Source organism: Anabrus simplex, chromosome 3 (genome assembly GCF_040414725.1).
Source record: "Anabrus simplex isolate iqAnaSimp1 chromosome 3, ASM4041472v1, whole genome shotgun sequence".
Classification (NCBI taxonomy): Eukaryota; Metazoa; Arthropoda; class Insecta; order Orthoptera; family Tettigoniidae; genus Anabrus; species Anabrus simplex.
The window spans coordinates 134071999-134092553 of NC_090267.1; the positions used below are offsets into that span (position 1 = coordinate 134071999).

The window sequence follows — 20555 nt, forward strand, 5'->3', positions numbered from 1 at the left end:
CATAATACTTCTCCATTAGCTGACGCAGTCCAAATATGAGACCAACTGTTGATTTGTCTTTCTGGAATCTGTATTGTTCCTCTGATAACTTTAATTCTATCAATGGTCTTATTTTCCTTTCTAAAATCCTTTATACACCTTTCCCATTTGGGAAGTTTATGTAATTCCTCTGTAATTGGAACACTTCTTCCTGTCACCTTTCTTAAAGAGTGGAATGATTATTTTTTTTTCCAATCTGCTGGTATCTGCCCATCTTTCCATATCTTGTGAAAAAGTCTATACATCCCCTGCTTTCCTGCATCACCCACAGACCTGATCATTTCACCACACACTTCATCAATGCCAAACACAAGCATTTCAGATACTGTAAATTACTGTATAACACTATAAACATACCTGTAAAAAAAAAACATACACTATTATACAAAGAATGACATGTTTTGTTCTACAAGAACATCCTCAGATTCTATCAAATCACTTAAATCATGATGTTTACATTACGTAAACTTCATCAATCATCAGTCACTACCGATCTGCATTTAGGGCAGTCGCCCAGGTGGCAGATTCCCTATCTGTTGTTTTCCTAGCCTTTTCTTAAATGATTGCAAAGAAATTGGAAATTTATTGAACATCTCCCTTGGTAAGCTATTCCAGTCCCTAACTCCCCTTCCTATAAACAAATATTTGCCCCAATTGTCCTCTTGAATTCCAACTTTATCCTCATACTAGCTGATGTATCCGTGCTTCGCTACGGAATTCTACATTGTATACAGAATTCTAGGTTAGGTAGTGTACACGTTGTGAGCAAGATTGTATTAAATTGCATAGCTCTTAACGTTACCCTAGAAATGCGACGGGGAAGTCACCAAACGTCTCTACTCATATGAAGACTGGGTTAGGAAATTTTCATTGTAACGGCAGGCCCGCTTGCCTACTATCAATCACAATCAAGCTGGGGAGTTTTCATTATAATTAGTAGGCACTCAATCTCCACCTGCCTTTTTACATCCTCAAAAAGACTTTCTTAGTAGTTTTCCCAACCGAAATGGGAGATAGGTCATTACAATGACGTCAGCAGGAATGGCAGGATTAAAAGCAATACTATCATATGAAATACTCGATCAAATGAAAAACCACACAATTCCTCACTTTTAACGAACAGTACTACGCTGCTGATCTAACAGTCCAAAGTTCCAGAGCTGGAATTACCAAGCCGCAGACAGCTCTGATCCACGAAAACTCTTCGTCTTTTTTCGGCAGCTGGGGGGTTGAATAGTGGAGAGTCCCAGGCCAACAACTATGCTCTTTTGCTAATGTTTCCTAGGAGTACCCGATGAATCGGAAAATCACAATTCACTACACTGGCGGCATAAAGAACTATCTGAATTGGAGGCAAATTCTTCCTCCAAGCAAGAGGAGAAACTCCCTCTTCACTGCTAATTTGGAATAAAAATTAATATAGAATTTAATAAAAGTGAAGAGGAAGAAGCTTTTCTTAAGAAACAGCTCTTTTCAGAGTTGAATTTTAAGTTATTTAGCAAATTGTTGTGTAATAATTTGGAATAGGCCTAAATTGCAATTCTAGACCAGGTCGTACTACTACTACTATTACTACTACTACTACTACTACTACTACTACTACTACAACAACAGCCTTTAACTTAAATGTGCACACTGCTCATTCAAAACAGCGCGCCAGAGTAGGGATCGAATAGCTGGAATACTATGATGAACCAGTGTGTTATGTACCAGCGGTATCAGCAAATGTATGAAACAGAAGAATGGCATGCTAAAGAAGAAAGTTTTCTAATTCCCCACCTATTTCCTGCCAATATTCAGTCAGGTTGTTATACTTGGTACGCAGCAGTAATCCCATCTATCCGAGTTCAGTGGCAGCATAAGAGATAAAGAACATCACAACAAACAATGGTTAATATAATGTTATTGTTGATCAATTTTAAGAGTTTTCAATATTGTAGGGCTTCACATTCAGTTTTCTTCCGACTCTGAAATACCACTCTTATCATAGTCTGTACGGTAAAACTGAATAAAACAAAATGATCAGAAATTGTATTCTCTCTAACCTTTGTTAAGTAGTACTTTTCGATAGAACTAATAACATAGGTGCTTAAAAATTCATATTTGATACCTTCCCCTAAACTACAATTTCATCCAGGGTGAATAAAATTGTTTATAACTTAGACTGTACTGTAGTTTCTTATTCCCCGACTCTATTATACCGATTTTCATTAAATTCTGTTCAGCCATTTTCTCGTGACTCGGCGTTGATATGGACTTAGCAACAAAAATATAAATTCACGAATATCTCTGTTATCATAGCCGGTAGAGTAAAAATGTATATGACATAAATGATCGGAAAATCAATTTTATATAACTTTAGTTATGTAATATATATCAATAGGACCACTAATAATATAAATATTTGAGAATTAAATTTCAGGCATTCCCCTAAACTACCATTTCACTCAGCGTGAACAAAATAATTTATAGCCTAGATTGTAGTGGTTCATACCCTGACTTTATATACCGATTTTCATTAAATTCCCTTTAGCCGTTTTCTCGTGATGCGTGTACATACATACATACATACATACATACAGACAGACAGACATTACGAAAAAGTAAAAAGTGTATTTCCTTGTTACTGTGGATATGACTGATACAGAAATACCATTCTTTTCCAATTCTGATCAATGTACAGACAAAACTCTTATTTTATATATATAGATTGTGATCTTTCCTTCTTTTAAAGACACCACTCAAATGTATTCATCTACTAATGTCATTCCACACCATCTCTCCGCTGACAGCTCGGAACATACCACTTATAATACCAATATAAATGGTTGTTATTGGACATTATAAATTTTCCAGCTAACTCATTCCTGGTTGCCAGCGTTTTGCCCCAGTGTGCTAAGTTGGGCTCATCAGTTGGTAAATAGCACACCCACTAAGACGCATGGCTAGTGCTTGCCGCGGATGCCACTGCGTAAGCTACTTGGAGCCACCAGCAGTGCCAATGCACTATGAGAGACTTTGTCTCATTACCAAAACTTGATGCCTGCCTGGCCATCAGATGATGTAGATGTTGATTCCCATCGGGAACCTGAAATATTTGTCCCGAATGAGTAAATTTATAATCTTACTATATATAAAAATGGATGTATGTGCGTGTGTGTATATGACACATCTCCTAAACCACTGGAGCAATTTCAATAAAATTGTGAACACTTATTATTTGCTATCTAGAGACAAGCACTGTGGGGGTAAGCCATCTTTATCCCCCTTAGGGGTGGGGGGTCAGGTATAAAAATAATCGCCAATAGTGTCGAATCCATAGTTTTCGGGGTTGCTGAGGTGAATAGTGACACTCCGAACTTTTTATAAGTCCAAGTTCAGCCCCCTTTGTCGTGGGGGGCGAGGGGGGGGGGAGTGAGTTATAAAAATAATCAAAAAGTGTCGAATCCATACTTTTCGGGGTTGCTGAGATGAATAGTAACACTCCAAATTTTAAAAAATGAAAGTTCAGTCCCCTTTTTGCAGTGGGGCGTGAGGGGGGCAGTGAGATATAGAAATCTTACTCTATATAAAATTGGATGTATGTATGTGTGTAAATTACACATCTCCTCCTAACCCACTGGAGTAATTTAAATCAAATTTTGAACACTTATTATTTGCTGTCTGGAGACGAGCACTGTGGAGGTAAGCCACCTCTAACCCCCTTAGGAGTGTTCAGGGGGGTTAGGTATAAAAATAATCTAAAATAGTGTCGAATCCACAATTTTCGGGGTGGCTGAGATGAATAGTAACACTCCGAATTTTTTAAAGTCAAAGTTCAGCCCCTTTTGCAGTGGGGGAGTGATATATAGCAGTAATCGAAAATAGTGTCGAATACATAGTTTTCGGGGTCACCGAGGTGAATTGTACACTCCGGATTTTTAGTATCAGGAGACAAACCACGTGGGGGTAAGAAACCCCAGGAACCCTTAGGGATTGGGGCGGCGCGAGGGGGCTGAGATATAGAAATCATCAAAGGTAGTGTCGAATCCATACTTTTCGGGCTCACTGAAATGAATAGTGACACTTCGGAATTTTTTAATATCCAAGTTCAGCCCCCTTCGGGGTGGGGGGCGATGGGGGAGTGATATATAAAAGGAATAGAAAATAGTGTCAAATCCATAGTTTTCGGGGTCGCTAAGATGAATAGTGACACTCCGGATTTTTAGTATCAGGAGACAAACTACGTGGGGGTAAGACAGCCCAGGAACCCTTAGGGGCGAGGGGGCTGGGATATAAAAATCATCGAAAGTAGTGTCGAATCCATACTTTTCAGGGTTGCTGAGATGAATAGTGACACTGCGGAATTTTTAAAAATCCAAGTTCAGCCCCCTTCGGTGTGGGGGGGCGATGGGAGAGTGATGTGTAACAGTAATCGAAAATAGTGTCGAATCCATAGTTTTCGGGGTCGCTGACATGAATAGTGAGACTCAGGATATTTTATAAGTCCAAGTTCATCCCCCTTTGGGGTGGGGGCCGAGGGGGAGTGATATATAAAATTATTTGAAAATAGTGTCGAATACATAGTTTTCGGGGTTGCCGAGGTGAATTGTACACTCCGGATTTTTAGTATCAGGAGACAAACCACGTGGGGGTAAGACACCCCAGGAACCCTTAGGGGCGAGGGGGTGAGATATAAAAATCATCAAAAGTAGTGTCGAATCCATACTTTTTGGGCTTGTTGAAATGAATAGTGACACTCCAGAATTTCTTAACCCTTAGCCCTCATTTTTTCTGAACACTCCTGTCTCTTCAGCTCCATTTAACAATCTGCTTACAGAGGGATAAAAGACAGCACAAATATATGGACAACATATTTATAAAAATCAAATAAAGCAAACACAAAAGAAATATAATGCAAGTATAATCAATATTCAGGAGCAATGTTCAGCATTTTTAAGCATGAAGTTATCTCAGACAGTCACTTTTTATCTGCAATTCTGCATTGTGTGGAACTTCACAAAGCTTTCTCCAGGATGTAACCCAGGCTTTTTTGTACAAGTATTGCAGAAAAACACTGTCTCACGTCGTGCCCCCCTTCACTTTACCGTCACTGCAAACTGCACAGTCTTTAGTTCTCCTCTGTGGATGAGGATAAATGAAGTGGGGACGACCATTTAGATGTTCTTCTTGATCAGAAGTGGATGGCCGACCGCGCTTACGCAAGTCCTTGTTCCGTACATCTCCAACCAACTGCTTTATCAGTTCCCTTCTGTATTGTCTGTGTTTGACTTGACTGTTTTGGCTTTTGTACAGAAGAAAACTGTTAATTCCTGCTACCACCAACAGCCAAAAAAACATTTTACGCCACCGTTTCACTGACCTTCTAGTAAAGTCATAAGCGGATGAATGATCTGCCAGATCTACCCCACCCATGTACTTATTGTATTCAGATACAACTTTTGGTTTCTGGAGCACTTCATTTTGTTTTCCCTTCATCTTTCTTACTATCTCCTGGCTTGAATTATTGTGGTAGGTGCTCAGCATTGACACAACATGTTTGTCTTTCCATAGTAAGAGAAGAACCCTGTCATCTTTCCAATATGAATGCACTTCATGTTTTGTCATTGTTTTGACTGTTTTCTTAGCAGAAGTTGGTAACCCCTTCCTGTTTAACATTACCGTTTCAGTAAGATGGTACCCAAGTTTCAGCAGCTCCACCACTAAGTCATATCCTGTGTAAAACCTGTCTGTAAATACATGGAAACCTGTCGCACCATTTGTGCTGATCAAAAGTTTATCACAAAGATGTAAGACAATCCGAGATGTAAATGACAGATAAGGTCGAGGAAGAGAACTTGTTGTAGTGGCCCCATAGTATTGCTCAAGTGCTACCACATACCCTGTTTCAGAATCAGCTAAAACAAATATTCTAAGGCCCCATTTTGTTGGCTATTGTGGATTGTAGCACTTGAATATAATTCTTCCTTTGAAACCCACTGTATAGTTGGGGACAAATCATGACGACCTCGCCTCACACCATTACTTTCCAGCGGCAGCTCGGTGTCTATTAGCGACTTATAGGATTTACTACCTCTACTGCAGCCAGAGTTGCCAAATCGGCTACTACACTCTACACGAAGAAAGGGTAAAAACTACAGACAGTGAGGAAGAAAGTAGTTTGGCAGCCTCTCCAAAACAAACAAGGATCACTTAGAACTCGTTAACTCAGCAGGGTGCACGGTATGATTGACTACTGGCTTCCAGCTCGCTTCTAGGAACCGAGGCCGTCATGTTTTGTCCCCAACTATACTTTCGTCTGTACTGATGTTACGACCTGGTACATAGAAATCCCTAAATTTACAATCCAAATATTCCAGCAAGTTTTGGATTTTTGCTCCTCTACAAACACCCTGCAGTTGCCCTACAGGTTGACAAACATTTAACATCCAGAATATTCGCATAAACCTCTTCCGGGGGAACACATCTTTATAAAATGGACACTTATCTAACCAATGTTCTGAAAAATAGTCTTGTAATCCAGGCTTACTGTTCATTGCCATATTTAGGATTAGGCATAAAAATGCTTTGAATTCAGGAAGAGTAACATCTACCCACGACCTCCAGATAGACTCATGTCTGAAGGGTGTAACCTTTTGAATGTTTACACTGGAATACCGGTTAGTCTCATGTACAGTTTCCGACAATAACTCATCAGTCATGAATAATTGGAAAAGGTCAATTTCACTCCTAGATTTAGTCCCTTGCAGTGGCTTATAACCTGATGTACCTGTAAATGGGATTCTTTTGAAATCCAAGTCCGTGTCACGGTATTCCCTCCAGCCATCAGTAGAGGTACCAGCACTGCCATTTATCATACTTTTCTCATTATCGGGATCTTCTTCAGTAAACTCACCAACACAATCTAGTTCCGCAATATCTCCCTCACCACTAAACTGAAAATCACTCTCACTATCGCTGAAATCAATGTCACTTTCATCTAAACGTCTAGCTGTCTCCTCATGCTGCTCAAACGACGCCATGTTGCTAAACAACGCCTGTTTACAAACACGCACGGTCTTCAAAGAATGCCCACGAAGCCAGATTTCAAAGAGGTTATAGCTATACATGGCTTCAAATTGTCTAAAGATGGCAGTAGCTTACTATACCTATAATTCATGCGTGCGTAACCCGACAAAGGAGTTATATCGGAAAGAAAGTCATGTCGGGCAATGCCCGACATAGGATCTATGCGGGAAATTCTCATTGTCGGGCATGGCCCGCCGTGTGAGTGCTAAGGGTTAATGTCCAAGTTTAACACCCTTCGGGGTGGGGCCGATGGGGGAGTGATATAAAAAAATAATAGAAAATAGTGTCAAATCCATAGTTTTTGCAGTCGCTGAGGTGAATTGTATACTCTGGATTTTTAGTATCAGCAGACAAACCACATGGAAATAAGACACCCCAGGAACTCTTAGGGGCAGGGGCCAAGGGGGTGAGATATAAAAATCATCAATAGTGTCGAATACATACTTTTCGGACTCACTGTGATGAATAGTAACACTCCTGATTTTTTAAAACTCGAAGTCTAGCCTCCTTTAGGGTGGGGGGTGGGGTGAGTAATAAAAATAATTCCACGTCGCTGAGATGAATAGTAACATTCCGGATTTTTTAAAGTCCAAGTTCAGCCCCTTTTTGCATAGGGGGTGAGAAAGAGTGAAAAAAAAATTTGTCTAAAATGACCGAGATAATGGGCATGTGTATGTTCCAGCATGACTTACAAGTATGACTTACTACGTGAAAAATATACTCTGGGAGTAAGACGCCCCTAGATCCACTAGGGAAGGGGGTGAAATATAATCCATATGAATAAACGGAAATTAGTATGGAGCAATCTATATATAGTGTACTGCATATATATATAAAGGCATAAAAATGAAAACAGACGTGAGTTACTGAGACACTTCCAGGCATCATAGAAAATTAAAATTTGGTACCAGACAAACTGATGATTTCAGGATCCCTAGAAATATCGAAAATTCTCAAAATTCTCTGAGGGGGAAACGCTGGGAGTTTCAAATCTGCATAAGAACGCAGTCGGATGTATTTATCCAAAATGATAACCTATAGGTTTCATGGGCTTAAAAGTTTCTGGAAAGTCCTAATTTTTAACTCCCTCCCCATATCAAGATGGCGGCACAATCTGCCAGGCGAGCTAGAAAATTGAAATTTGGCAAAATTATAGCTTTTAGCTTATAACCGATGGGAAATTTACGAGATGTTTAAAATTTTTGTTTTTAACCCTCGATAAATATCGAAATCTGGAGGCAATTTTAATAACGGTGCAGACCTTCCTTTTGAGATATTTGGTGGCTAAAAGGTAAGTCGTATCACAAAGCGGATTGCACAATCTCAGTTCAATTTGAACTGATCTACAACTTTGGTCCTATGACGTTTTGTCGTATCTGTATCCCTTATACGTTAAATTCGGCTCTATTACTGGATTTACCTAAATTTCGCAATTTGAACACGTATAATTGATGGTTCGAATCACTTATAGCAAAGATAGAATCATCAAATTCTACACAAATATTGGCCCACCCAGTAGCCATTTGTGAGCCAAATTCTATGTTTGAAGCTGTCACTTAAGTATCTGAAAAGTAATTCAGTGTGTGAAAACCTTATACAAGTTTCACCCTATTCAACGTTTCTGAAACAGTCTTACTTTTAAATGGATGAGATACGAGGAAATATCAATAGGACCAGCCATTTAGATCGCTAAGTGTGGTCAGAGGCGTCTTACCGTACAATCCATTTTTTCGATATGATGCACGGTTTAGCAGCATTTATTCTGTAAATGAAGGTGAACATGCATATACTTCCATATGTTGATCTATATTTATTCATTGAAGTCGGTTTGTAGCTATCTAGGAGGGATGTGTCTGCCATTGTAATTAATACTTTACAAATCAATAGTGACTGTCAGCAGGAGGGCGTCTGCTATTGTAATCAGTACTCCCCACATCGACTTTAACTGGCAGTAGGAATGGGGTCTTCCTCCAACTCCTGTGTACCATTGTAATGAAAAATTCCCTTCTCGATTTAGCTAGCAGAAGGCAAGGGAGCGTGCAATTTTTTTCAAAACTCCTTTACCCGATTCTGTTTGTCAGTAGGCAAAGGTGGCTCCTTGCAAGGGTACCCCCATTATAAACAAATTTACCCATCAAAATGTGACTCACGTTACGCATAGTGAATTGCAGTAGACAAGTGGACCTGTCGTTATTATCACAACTCCGCAACTCGCACTTTACATTGGAAACAACGTCTGCGGACCTCCCTATGTTGTTTCTCGGATAACGCCAAGAGACATGCAATTTAAAAAATCGTATTCACTTCATGTACAGTAATTTACTTCGATATCCATATACAATGTAGAATACTGTAGCAAAGCACGGGTACATTTGCTAGTACCAATATAAATGGTCCGTTATTGGACATTATAAATTTTCCAGCTAACTCATTCCTGGTTGCCAGCGTTTCGGCCCAGTGTGCAAAGTTGGGCTCATCAGTTGGTAAATAGCACACCCACCAAGACGCATGGCTAATGCATACCGTGGAGGCCACTGTGTAGGCTACTTGGAGCCACCGGCAGTGCCAATGCACTATGAGAGACTCTGTCTCATTACCAAAAATTGATGCCTGCCTGACCATCAGATGATATAGATGTTGATTCCCATTGGGAACCTGAAATATTTGTCCGGAATGAGTAAATTTATAATACCAATATAAATGGTCCATTATTGGACATTATAAATTTTGCAGCTAACTCATTCCTGGTTGCCAGCGTTTCACCCCAGTGTGCTAAGTTGGGCTCATGGTTGGTAAGTAGTACGCCCACCAAGACGCATGGCTAGTGCATACCGTGGATACCCACAAAGTCTCTCATAGTGCATTGGGACTGCCGGTGGCTCCAAGTAGCCTACACAGTGGCCTTGTTGTTCACGTTGTACAATAGATTAAGACCTAAAAATTCTACAACGTGAACAAAAAGGTCCACTACTCAACATTTAGAGAATTTTTACATCATTATAGATCAATATAAGAACCCAGCCCTCAACTTGAATGAGAAAAATGAAAAAAACGTAATATGGGAAACTTTAATTCTGATCATTTGTAATAAAAAAACAGGAACATAAGAACTCACAATCATTACACTTGGTTTCAGTCACCGCCCCCGTTATTCCATACACTCCCATTTTCCCGCAAGCCCCGCCTCATTTCCCCACTCCACTTCCTTCAAGCAACACGTCTTGCATCTCGACTGCAGGAGCAAGTCAGTCGAGAGCTGGACTACATAGTCAGAGAACATAGGTGATACAAGCGGGCCACGTAACGTGTTAACTTTCTTTCTTCATAACAATCTACCGATACTAGTTGAACCACACCAAAGGACAACAAAAACATTGAAACAGAAAGACCTCCAGCTCAAGACTGTTTTAACAATCAACATTACACAGTTTTTTTACTTTCATCATGCTTTTTAAAAACTTTTTAACTAACATTTCATTTTGTGTATTTCTATGTTTTGAAGTCATTATACATGTCTTACTGATGATGACCCAATGCCGGGTCAAAATATGTCTGTCTATATGTGAAGTTTTGTCTTAATTGGATGTAAAATATATAGTATTGACTAGGAGGATTAAAATAGTTTTGTACATTTTTGTAAGAAGTTCAACCGTCAATACGGATTTAACATGAGACTCATAGTCTATTTCTGAGTAGTTGCAGGGTATCAGAAAGATGACCATCACACATCTGCTGCCATTGTGCAGTTCCGAAATACAGGCTTCCAGTTTCACCTGAAAACCTGCCTCCACCATCCTTATCCCATCGTCATTGGACTGGGGTTGAAGGGTGTGACAGCAGGAAAAAGTGCCACAAGCAGGATTTTGTTTAATGTGGATCGCAGCTTTCAAGAAAGTGACCCACGTACAATGATCTCGGAACTATACCCTGCGGCATAAATGAAATGCGACGTGCAGGTTCTAGCAGCACAACTGCAATGGACTGCTGCAGACTCAAAATACCATTGAGTTGCGCCTTCACAGCCACACTGTCTGGCATGACCATATCTGCCTCCAAGACTGTTGAGAACCCCAAAAAGGAGGTTCATCCGTCCGTTGTGCCGTTGGGCCAAAAACACAGTGTCATTTCCTACACTGAGGGGACCATCACCCCACCCAAAAGGGTTCATCTGCCCAAAGTCCCTATGGGAGGTCGAGTTATTTACCGCCGCTTGACACTCTGCATTAGCAGTTTTTACAGCTGGTTGCCAAGCCAGCTAACCCTCCTCCTTTCCCATTCCGGACTTAGGACCCGATAATGGTGGAGTTCTTTACTCCTATCATTTATATGTACTGTATAAGAAAACATAAAGGTCCAATAATACTGCCTTGAGGAATTCCGCTCTTAATTATTACAGGGTCACATAAAGATTCGCCTACTCTAATTCTCTGAGTTCTATTTTCTAGAAATATAGCAACCCTTTCAGTCACTCTTTTGTCTAGTCCAGTTACACTCACTTTTGCCAGTAGTCTCCCATGATCTACCCTATCAAATGCCTTAGATAGGTTAATCATGATACAGTCCATTTGACCTCCTGAATCCAGGATATCTGCTATGTCTCCTACAAGTTGAGCTTCAGTGGAATAACCAATTATTAATTTCACAAACATGTCTAACAGAATCAGAAAGAATGCTTTCCCAAAGCTTACATGCAATGCATGTCAAACTGACTGGCCTGCAATTTTCAGCTTTATGTCTATCACCCTTTCCTTTATACACAGGGGCTACTATAGCAACTCTCCATTCATTTGGTATACCTCCTTCATGCAAACAATAATAAAATCAACCCAATTGTCTTTAGTATATCGCCTGAAACCTTATCAATTCCAGCTGCTTTTCTATTTTCAACTTTTTTATCTTAGTGTAAATGTCATTGTTATCATAGGTAAATTTTAATACTACTATAGTATTAGTCACCTCCTCTATCTGGACATTATCCTTGTAACCAACAATCTTTACGTACTGCTGAGTGAATACTTCTGCCTTTTGAAGATCCTCGCATACACACTCCCCTTGTTCATTACTGATTCCTAGAATGTCCTTGGAACCTGTCTCTGCCTTAAAGTACCTATACATACTCTTCCATTTTTCACTAAAATTTGTATGACTGCCAATTATGCTTGCCATCATGTTATTCTTAGTTGACTTCTTTGCTAGATTCAATTTCACCGGGTGAGTTGCCCATGCGGTTAGGGGCGCTCAGCTGTGAGCTCGTATCCGGAAAATAGTGGGACCGAACCCCACTGTCGGCAGCCCTGAAAATGGTTTTCCGTGGTTTCCCATTTTCACACCAGGCAAATGCTGGGGCTCTACCTTAATTAAGGCCATGGCCGCTTCCTTCCCATTCGTAGGCCTTTCCTGTCCCATCGTCGCCATAAGACCTGTCTGCGTTGGTGCGACGAAAAGCAAATAGCAACAAAGATTCAATTTCCTAGTAAGTTCCTTCAATTTCTCCTTACTTTCACAGCCATTTCTAACTATTTCTTTCCAGCCTGCACCTCCTTCTTAGTCTCTTTACTTCTCTGTTATAATATAGTGGGTCTTTACCATTCCTTACCACCTTTAAAGTTACAAAGTGATCTTTTTTGCTATTAAGTGTTGTGATAGAATCTGTGGATATTATTGAAGAAAAAAGTGTCATTCTTTGTATAATAGTGTATGTTTATAGTGTTATAATTTATTTGAAATGTATTTGAAATTTGAAATTTTTGTGTGTTTGGTAGACTGGAAAGTTTTTATGTTACTTTTTACTAAGTCAACACTTCCTTCTTCGGTTTCCTTCTTAACAGACGAAAAATGCTTCATCCAGTATAAAAAGCAAGTATCAGATTAGTATTCAGAAAGTACATTTATAGAGTTATGGAATCAACCATCTTGTATTTTATTAGGTGAATTTTTCTCTCATTCAGGGTCGCTGTCTGGCTGGTGCTTTCTGGTTTAGTGTACTTCTCAACATGAAGCATATTTATATGTATATAGCTCCAGCCTATTTCATCTACCTCCTACGTAATTATTGCTTCTTGGTTGCACATCCTGGAGCATCAGTACAGTGGCGAAGCTTTTGTGGTACTCGTCTTGCTAAACTAGCGTTGGTCGTGATATCAGTCTTTCTAGTGTCCTTTGGACCATTCATCGTGCTCAACCAAATGGGACAAGTAAGTTGCTTTAGTTTTTTCTTCCATCAGCCCAATCATATCTATAATCATAGTTTGCTTTGGATAATCAACTTTTTTTATTCCAAACTTTTGGTAGCATTATTTTTGCAAAATGTACCAGATATCTTCATACTTTTACTTTCGGTATCAAGCACTTCTGATTGAGATATTTACTTTTATACATTTATGTGATGTTTGGTAATCTTCATAGTCTAAATAAGATAGTGAGACTTCCGTAGCCGAGGCGAGTTGGTGGGTTGAAGAAGGCATTTCTATCTCAAGAAATTGTTTTGTACTACTTTATACGTTGTGTTAATTATTAATTCATCAGTATCTTCCAATTGCCCAATCATCTTAATGTAGTTCTTCTTTGGTTTGAAGTGCAGTAGCTTTATATGTTACTAGAAAATGTACCCGTGCTTCGCTATGATATTATAAATTTATAAATTACTGTACATGCAGTGAATAAGATTTATTTTAAATTGCATGTATCTTAGCGTTATCCAGAAACAGCAGGGGAGGTTCACATACTTTGTTTCCAGTGTAAAGTGTGAGTTGCGGAGTTGTGATGATAACGGCAGGCTCACTTGCCTACTGCCATTCTCAATCGAGTAGGTGAGTTTTAATTATAACCTACTGTGCAGTCACAATCGATTTGGGGAGTATTCATTACAATGGCAGGTGCCCTTTCCCACTTCAAGTGGAGAAGTTCTTATTACAATAGCAGACACCTTCCCTACTGCCAGTCAAAACTGAGTTGTGCTGTTATCATTATAATGACAGGCCCTTTTTCTTAATGACAGTCACACAGAGTTGGTGAGTTTCCATTATAATAGCAAGGGCACTATGCCTAATGCCACTCACATTATAAATGGGTAAATTTCTTTATAATGGCTGGTACACTTGCGTACTCCCAGACACAATTGGAGGGGAGTTTTGAACAAAATTGCATGCTCCTTTGACTTCTTCCAGTCAAATTGAGAAGGGAATTATTAATTACAATGATAGTCCCTCCTTACTAATGCTAGTTACAAAGGAGGTGGAGAAAGATCCCATTCCTACTGCCGGTAAAAGTCGATGTGGAGAGTAATAATTACAATAGCAGACGCCCTCCTGCTGAGTCACTATTGATGTAAAATATTAATTATAATGGCAAATACACCCTTTCTACATTGCTACAAATCGACATCAATGAATATATATAGATCGACATACGAAGTATATGCATGTTTACAATATTGCAAACCTTCATTTACATATTAACTGTTGCTAAACGATACATCATATCGACAAACGGATTGTAACATAAGATGCCTCATTTAGCTGTCTAAATGGCTGGTCTCAAGATATTTTCTCCTGTCTCATCTATTTATGGGTAAAATTGAGTTAGGAACATTAAATAGGTTGAAATTTGGGTAAAGTTTTCTCACACTGCATTACTTTTGGGCACTAATGTGACAGCTACAAACATAGAATTTGGCTTACGTATTGATACTGGGTGGGCCAATGTTCGTGTAGAATTAGATGATTCTAGCTTTCATATAAGTGATTTGAACTACAAATTACAGTATATGTGTACAAAGAACAAAATGTAGGTATAGGTGTAACCAAGAAATTGAGACAAATCTAACGTATAAGGAATGGAGATACGACGAAACGTCATAGGACCAAAGTTGTAATTCACTCCAAATTGAACTGAGATTGTGCCATCCGTTTTGTGATATGATTTTTCGTTTAGCCGCAAAATACCTCGAAACGAAGGTCTGCACCAACATTAAAATTGCCTCAATATTCCAATATTTTTCGGGGGTAGAAAGTGAAATATTTAAATATCTTGGAAGCTTTCCGTCGATTACAGGCTAAAATGTTTAATTTTGCCTAATTTCAATTTTCTGGCTCGTCTGGCAGATTGTGCCGTAATCTTGATTTTGGGCAAGGGGGGTAAAATTTTAGGACTTTCAGGAAACTATAGCTAAAAAGTATGCAGATGGTCATTTACCCCTTAAATGGATAGCTGTACAAAAATTTTGCCAAAATAGTCAATGCACAGACACACGGTCGGTACGATTTTATTTATATAGATAGGTAAGGAATCTGCTCCATGTACAACACCTTTTGGTATATGTCCGCTGGACTTAGCGTGCAAAACGGTCCGTTCATGATATCTCCCTTATTAATCCTGTCAGAAAAATGCACATGAGAAAAAAACGTTTAGAAATGGATTTCCATCAAGGTTGGTCGATTTCCAGTCAGGTTGGTCTTGTATATATTGTGGGAGAGTAAAATCACAGTATCAGTTCCTTATAAACCCCAATCCATTCCGTGAATTTGAAATGTTATGGACCCTTAAACCTACCTTTGGACAGGTGTATGCTAAATATAAAGTATGGTTGAAATATCTTCAGTAGTTTTCAAGTTATAAGAAATACTCTTTACACTTGCCCGCTCTTGAGTTAAGTCTGGTGGGACTTATACCGAAAAACGGTCCGTTAATGATATCTCCCTTATTAATCCTTGTATCGAAATGTTGCACACGAGAAAAAAGGTTTAGAAATTGATTTTCATTAATGCAGGTAGATTTCCATTAAGTTTGGTTGTGTATATTTTGTGGGAGTGCAAAATCACGGTTTCGGTTTCGTATAAACCCCCAGTCACTTCAGGGATTTATGGCCCTAAAACCTATCCACAGACAGGTGGATTCTAAATATGAAGTTTGGTAGAAATATATCCTGTAGTTTTCAAGTTATAGACAAACAGACATACAAACACCAAAGATAAAAAGTATGCAGATAGTCATTATTACACCTGAAATGGATAACTGCATGGAAATTTTGCCAAAATGGACAATGTACAGACACATGGTCGTTAAGATTTTATTTATATAGATTTTACACCTAGGATTTAAAATATATACCGTTATTTGGAATTTTGTCTTCATACGTTAAACCATTTCCGAGGAAGGAATTAATATATTTGTTTTCGGATCTTAAACCCATTTAACTCTCTGAGGGGTTAAATTTGTTTCAAATCTTCTGTTATTTAACACCTAGGATATCATTTGACATTTTTACTTCGTAATTCAAACGATTTGATATACAGTAAATGTATATTGTTTTCATCATTCCTCATCCCCCAGGAATGTATTGTTTTAAGTCCACTTCTTATTTGTATCCTCATAAAAATAATTCAACTTTTTTTACACCTCCCTTAAGTTGATTTTTTTCCCCCAGCAACAGAAATGCGAGTTTCTTTATTTTTAAAGGAGATTCTAAATACCAATTTTCACGTCCATAACATCCTTCGTTTTTGTGACATAGGTATCCTCATACAAAGAATTAAACTCATTTTTTAATTCATTTACCCACCCTTAATTGGATTTTCTGAAAACAAAGGAATGTTTCTTTATTTTTAAAGAAGGTTCCAAATACAAATTTTCATGTCTGTAACATCTTTAGTTTTTGAAATATACACTGACTGAGCAAATGTCATGGGATAGCGGAGCACTGATGCGCAGGGGTGTTGTCTGCGCACCATACGCCCCCTATGCCAGCGGCAGTTGTATAGGAGACCTTGTGAGCAGTGGCTGTGCATGTGACAGGTGTAACATGGAACGTCGTCGTGAGCTGACACCGTTCGAACGGGGTATGGTGGTCGGTGCCCGACAGATGGGAAGTGCGATTTCGGAAGTGGTGTGGGAATTCGGCTTTACACGATCAACCGTGTGCAGGGTGTATCGTGAATGGTTGAATGCGGGTGTCACCGTCCACATCAGACGAACGACCGGCCGTCCAGCCACCCTCGATGACCGTGACTGGCGACATCTGAGACAGATTGTCAATAGTGACAGACGGGCAACCGTGCAACAAATCACGGCTCAATTCAACACAGGCCGTGCTAGACACGTCTCCCAGAGGACAAGCCGTAGGAACATGGATTCTATGGGGTATGGGAGCTGGCGCCGCACACGGGTGCCACTGTTAACCCAACATCATCGAGCACAATAACGCGCAGTTGTCGCCAGTCACCAGGGATGGACACTGGAACAATGGCGTAACATGATATGGTCGGACGAATCACGATTTCAACTGCACCATGCCAATGGGAGGCACCGTGTATGGCGCAGACCACATGAAGCGATGGATCCCGCCTGCCTCGAAGGTGTGGTCCAGGGCGCTGGTGTCTCTGTTATGGTCTGGGGTGCATTTTCCTGGTATGGAATGGGCCCCCTAGTTGTTCTGGAAGAGACTTTTAATGGTACGCGGTATGTTGAGCTGCTCGGAGACCATCTCCACCCATTTTTGGCCTTCCAGCGCCCAGACGGTTCTGCGGTGTTTCAAGATGATAACCCGCTGCCACATCGCTCCCACGTCACCCGGGAATGGTTCCAGGAACATGCAGCGTAGGTCCAACGACTGCCATGGCCACCCAGGAGCCTCGATATGAACCCTGTCGAGCATATCTGGGATGTCCTGGAACACAGGCTCTGTGCCATGGATCCTGCACCCACGAACAGACCAGCATTGGCAGCCGCTCTGCAAACGATTTGGTGTCAGCTGCGTCCAGAGGACTACCAGGGACTTGTCGACTCGCTTCCACGGCGTCTCACTGCAGTTCGCAGGGCCAGAGGAGGCCCCACATGCTATTAGGTGACTATCCCATGACATTTATTAAATCAGTGTAAGTATCCTCATAAAAAGAATTCAACCCCTTTTCAGTCCTTTTTACACCCCCTGAACGTGGATTTTCCAAGAAAAAGTACGTGTTTCTTTATTTTTAAAGGAGATTCCAAATACCAGTTTTCACGACTGTAACATCTTCAGTTTATGAGATATAAATATCCAAATAAAAGGTATTCAACCCATTTTTCACCTTTTTCCACCCTCACCAGGATTTTCCACAAACAAAACAAATTTTCATGTCTTTAAATTGTTCATTTTTGAGATATAGATACACTCATTTTGAAAATTCACCCCTCTTTTCATCCCCTTAGCAACTGATATCCGAAAATCCTCCCTTAGTGAGCACCTACATTGTAATATGAACGTATCCCCAAAATTTAATTTCTTTATGTCCATAGTTTTGGCTCGGTGATGGTGAATCAGTCAGTCAGGACAGGTTATTTTATATATATAGATTGTAGTTGGACTTTCATATTCCTTTCAAGTTTTAAGAGATGCCAGAGTGTTGGAATTTTGCCCTGATATAGGTGGTAGGGACGTGGAGCACACGTCGAACTTCAAAGGAGAAAAGGAACTCAAAAGATACTTATTTCATCCCCAAAGATGCCGAAATATAAATATTATATGCCAGAAAACTGGATCTTAATGAGGCTCATTATAGTTCCTGTTTCATTATGATACATGTTCTCCACCAATCAGAGTTCAGATTTTCATTATGATACAACTGTTTGACCAATTAGGTAAGCACCTGCGCTCAACACACTAGCTTTGCATTTGTTTCCAAAATCAAACATGTTGGACACACTTATTAACATCAATGCACCTTCTACTTCCAAAATTCCACAACCGCAAATTCACTTCACCAACTGTACAATAAACAATTTGTATTTGAAATAAAGCTGGGTTATGATAACCTTCTATCAAAGCTTTGAAAGCGGATGGCATTGTCAAGGTCTCTGATCCATTCACGGAAAATTAATAACCCAGCGCATGCGCTCTGCGCTCTGTTCAGTAAACTCAACTGTCAAGCAACATCATGACAGAAATTTATGAATATTTTAAAAATAGTTATAATTATTGTCGAGCATAAACAGTTGAATGCAACTCGCCTATAATGGTAATTAAGATACTTGTTTGGAAATAACACTTTGAGTGCCAGATCAAAATTTATGGGATTGCTGCCTAGTGCCGTGAGCTAATAGCACCAAGTTACTCCCTGGTGCCAAAATATTCACAAGTTTAACCAAACAAGTGATCGCTAAAACATATGATATATTAGGTTAACTCATTATGTACATTTGATCAAATAGTGCAACAATTTGTACTTACACATTATACTTACCTTTTCCTTTCAAGGGATGCATTGATTATAAAAGATTTGTTATATTGTTCATAATAGGCCTACGAACTTGCTATACCTGAAATGTTATATTTAATAATAATGTTATTTGCTTTACATCTCACTAACTACTTCTACGGTTTTCGTAGACACTGGAGTTCTTTTTTCATTTCTCGAGATATAGATACACTCATTTTAAACATTCACCCCCCTTTTCATCCCCTTAGCGATGGATTTCTTTTATGTGCCAGTAAATCTACCAACACGAAGCTGACGTATCTGAGCACCTTCAAATACCACCGGACGAGTCAGGATCGAACCTGCCAAGTTGGGATCAGAAGGCCAGTGCCTCAAACATCTGAGCCACTCAGCATGGCTAGAGTGTTATTTTGAATGCCGTATTTGTGGGCTTTTCATGGAAGATACTGTTTGCACAATCATCTTGCCAGGGAACCATAGATTCATCTATGGTCATATTACAGGCTGGAGTTTTCCTTCCTGAAATTGGTTTTCTATCATGTTCACAAGGGGTTATATTTTGTACCGTTTGCCTACCTGTTACTCATTGTTGGCAAAATGCAAGGATCTCAAGAGTAACTGAAACCTGTTTCTGATCTTAACACTACGAGTAATTTTTCTATAGAAAAAAGTTTTATCACTCCAGTAACATGTCTTCCTTCATGACATAATATTTTCATCACAACATATTTTAACAATATGAACTGCTTTCAGTTATTTTTATACACGATTTGACTGAGTCATATTGACTCCTAGATTTATGGATCAGGCGAGTTGGCCGTATGGTTACGGACGTGCAGCTATGAGCTTGCATCCGGGAGATAGTGGGTTCGAGCCCCACTTTCCGTGGTTTCCCATTTTCACACCAGGCAAATACTGGGGCTGTACCTTAATTAAGGCCACGGCCGCTTCCTTCCAACTCCTAGGCCTTTCCTATACCATTGTCGCCATAAGATCTACCTGTATCGGTGTGACGTAAAGCCACTAGCAAAAAAGAAAAATTAAAGTACTTAATCTTAAATGTTTTGCTGTGTGGTGCTCTCTCTATCTTTCTCCCTCTCTCATACCACTTATCATTTACTGCTGTATGGCTCCATGGCTAAATGGTTAGCGTGCTGGCATTTGGTCACAGGGGTCCTGGGTTCGATTCCCAGCTGCAAGTTTGAAGAAACTCCACTGTCGATTCCATTAAATTTTCTGTTAATTATCATTTTCATA

At 39.6% G+C, this 20555-nt stretch overlaps 1 protein-coding gene across 2 annotated transcripts in view; it reads left to right on the top strand.

Moving 5' to 3' along the window:
- xit (ALG6/ALG8 family glucosyltransferase xit) overlaps positions 1–20555 on the top strand; it is a 221739-nt gene that overhangs the window by 165884 nt on the left and 35300 nt on the right. For both annotated transcript variants that reach the window (XM_067142719.2, XM_067142718.2), the window contains exon 4: positions 13056–13301. In XM_067142719.2, the coding sequence (XP_066998820.2) occupies positions 13056–13301 (246 nt within the window). The remainder of the gene's footprint in view (positions 1–13055; positions 13302–20555) is intronic.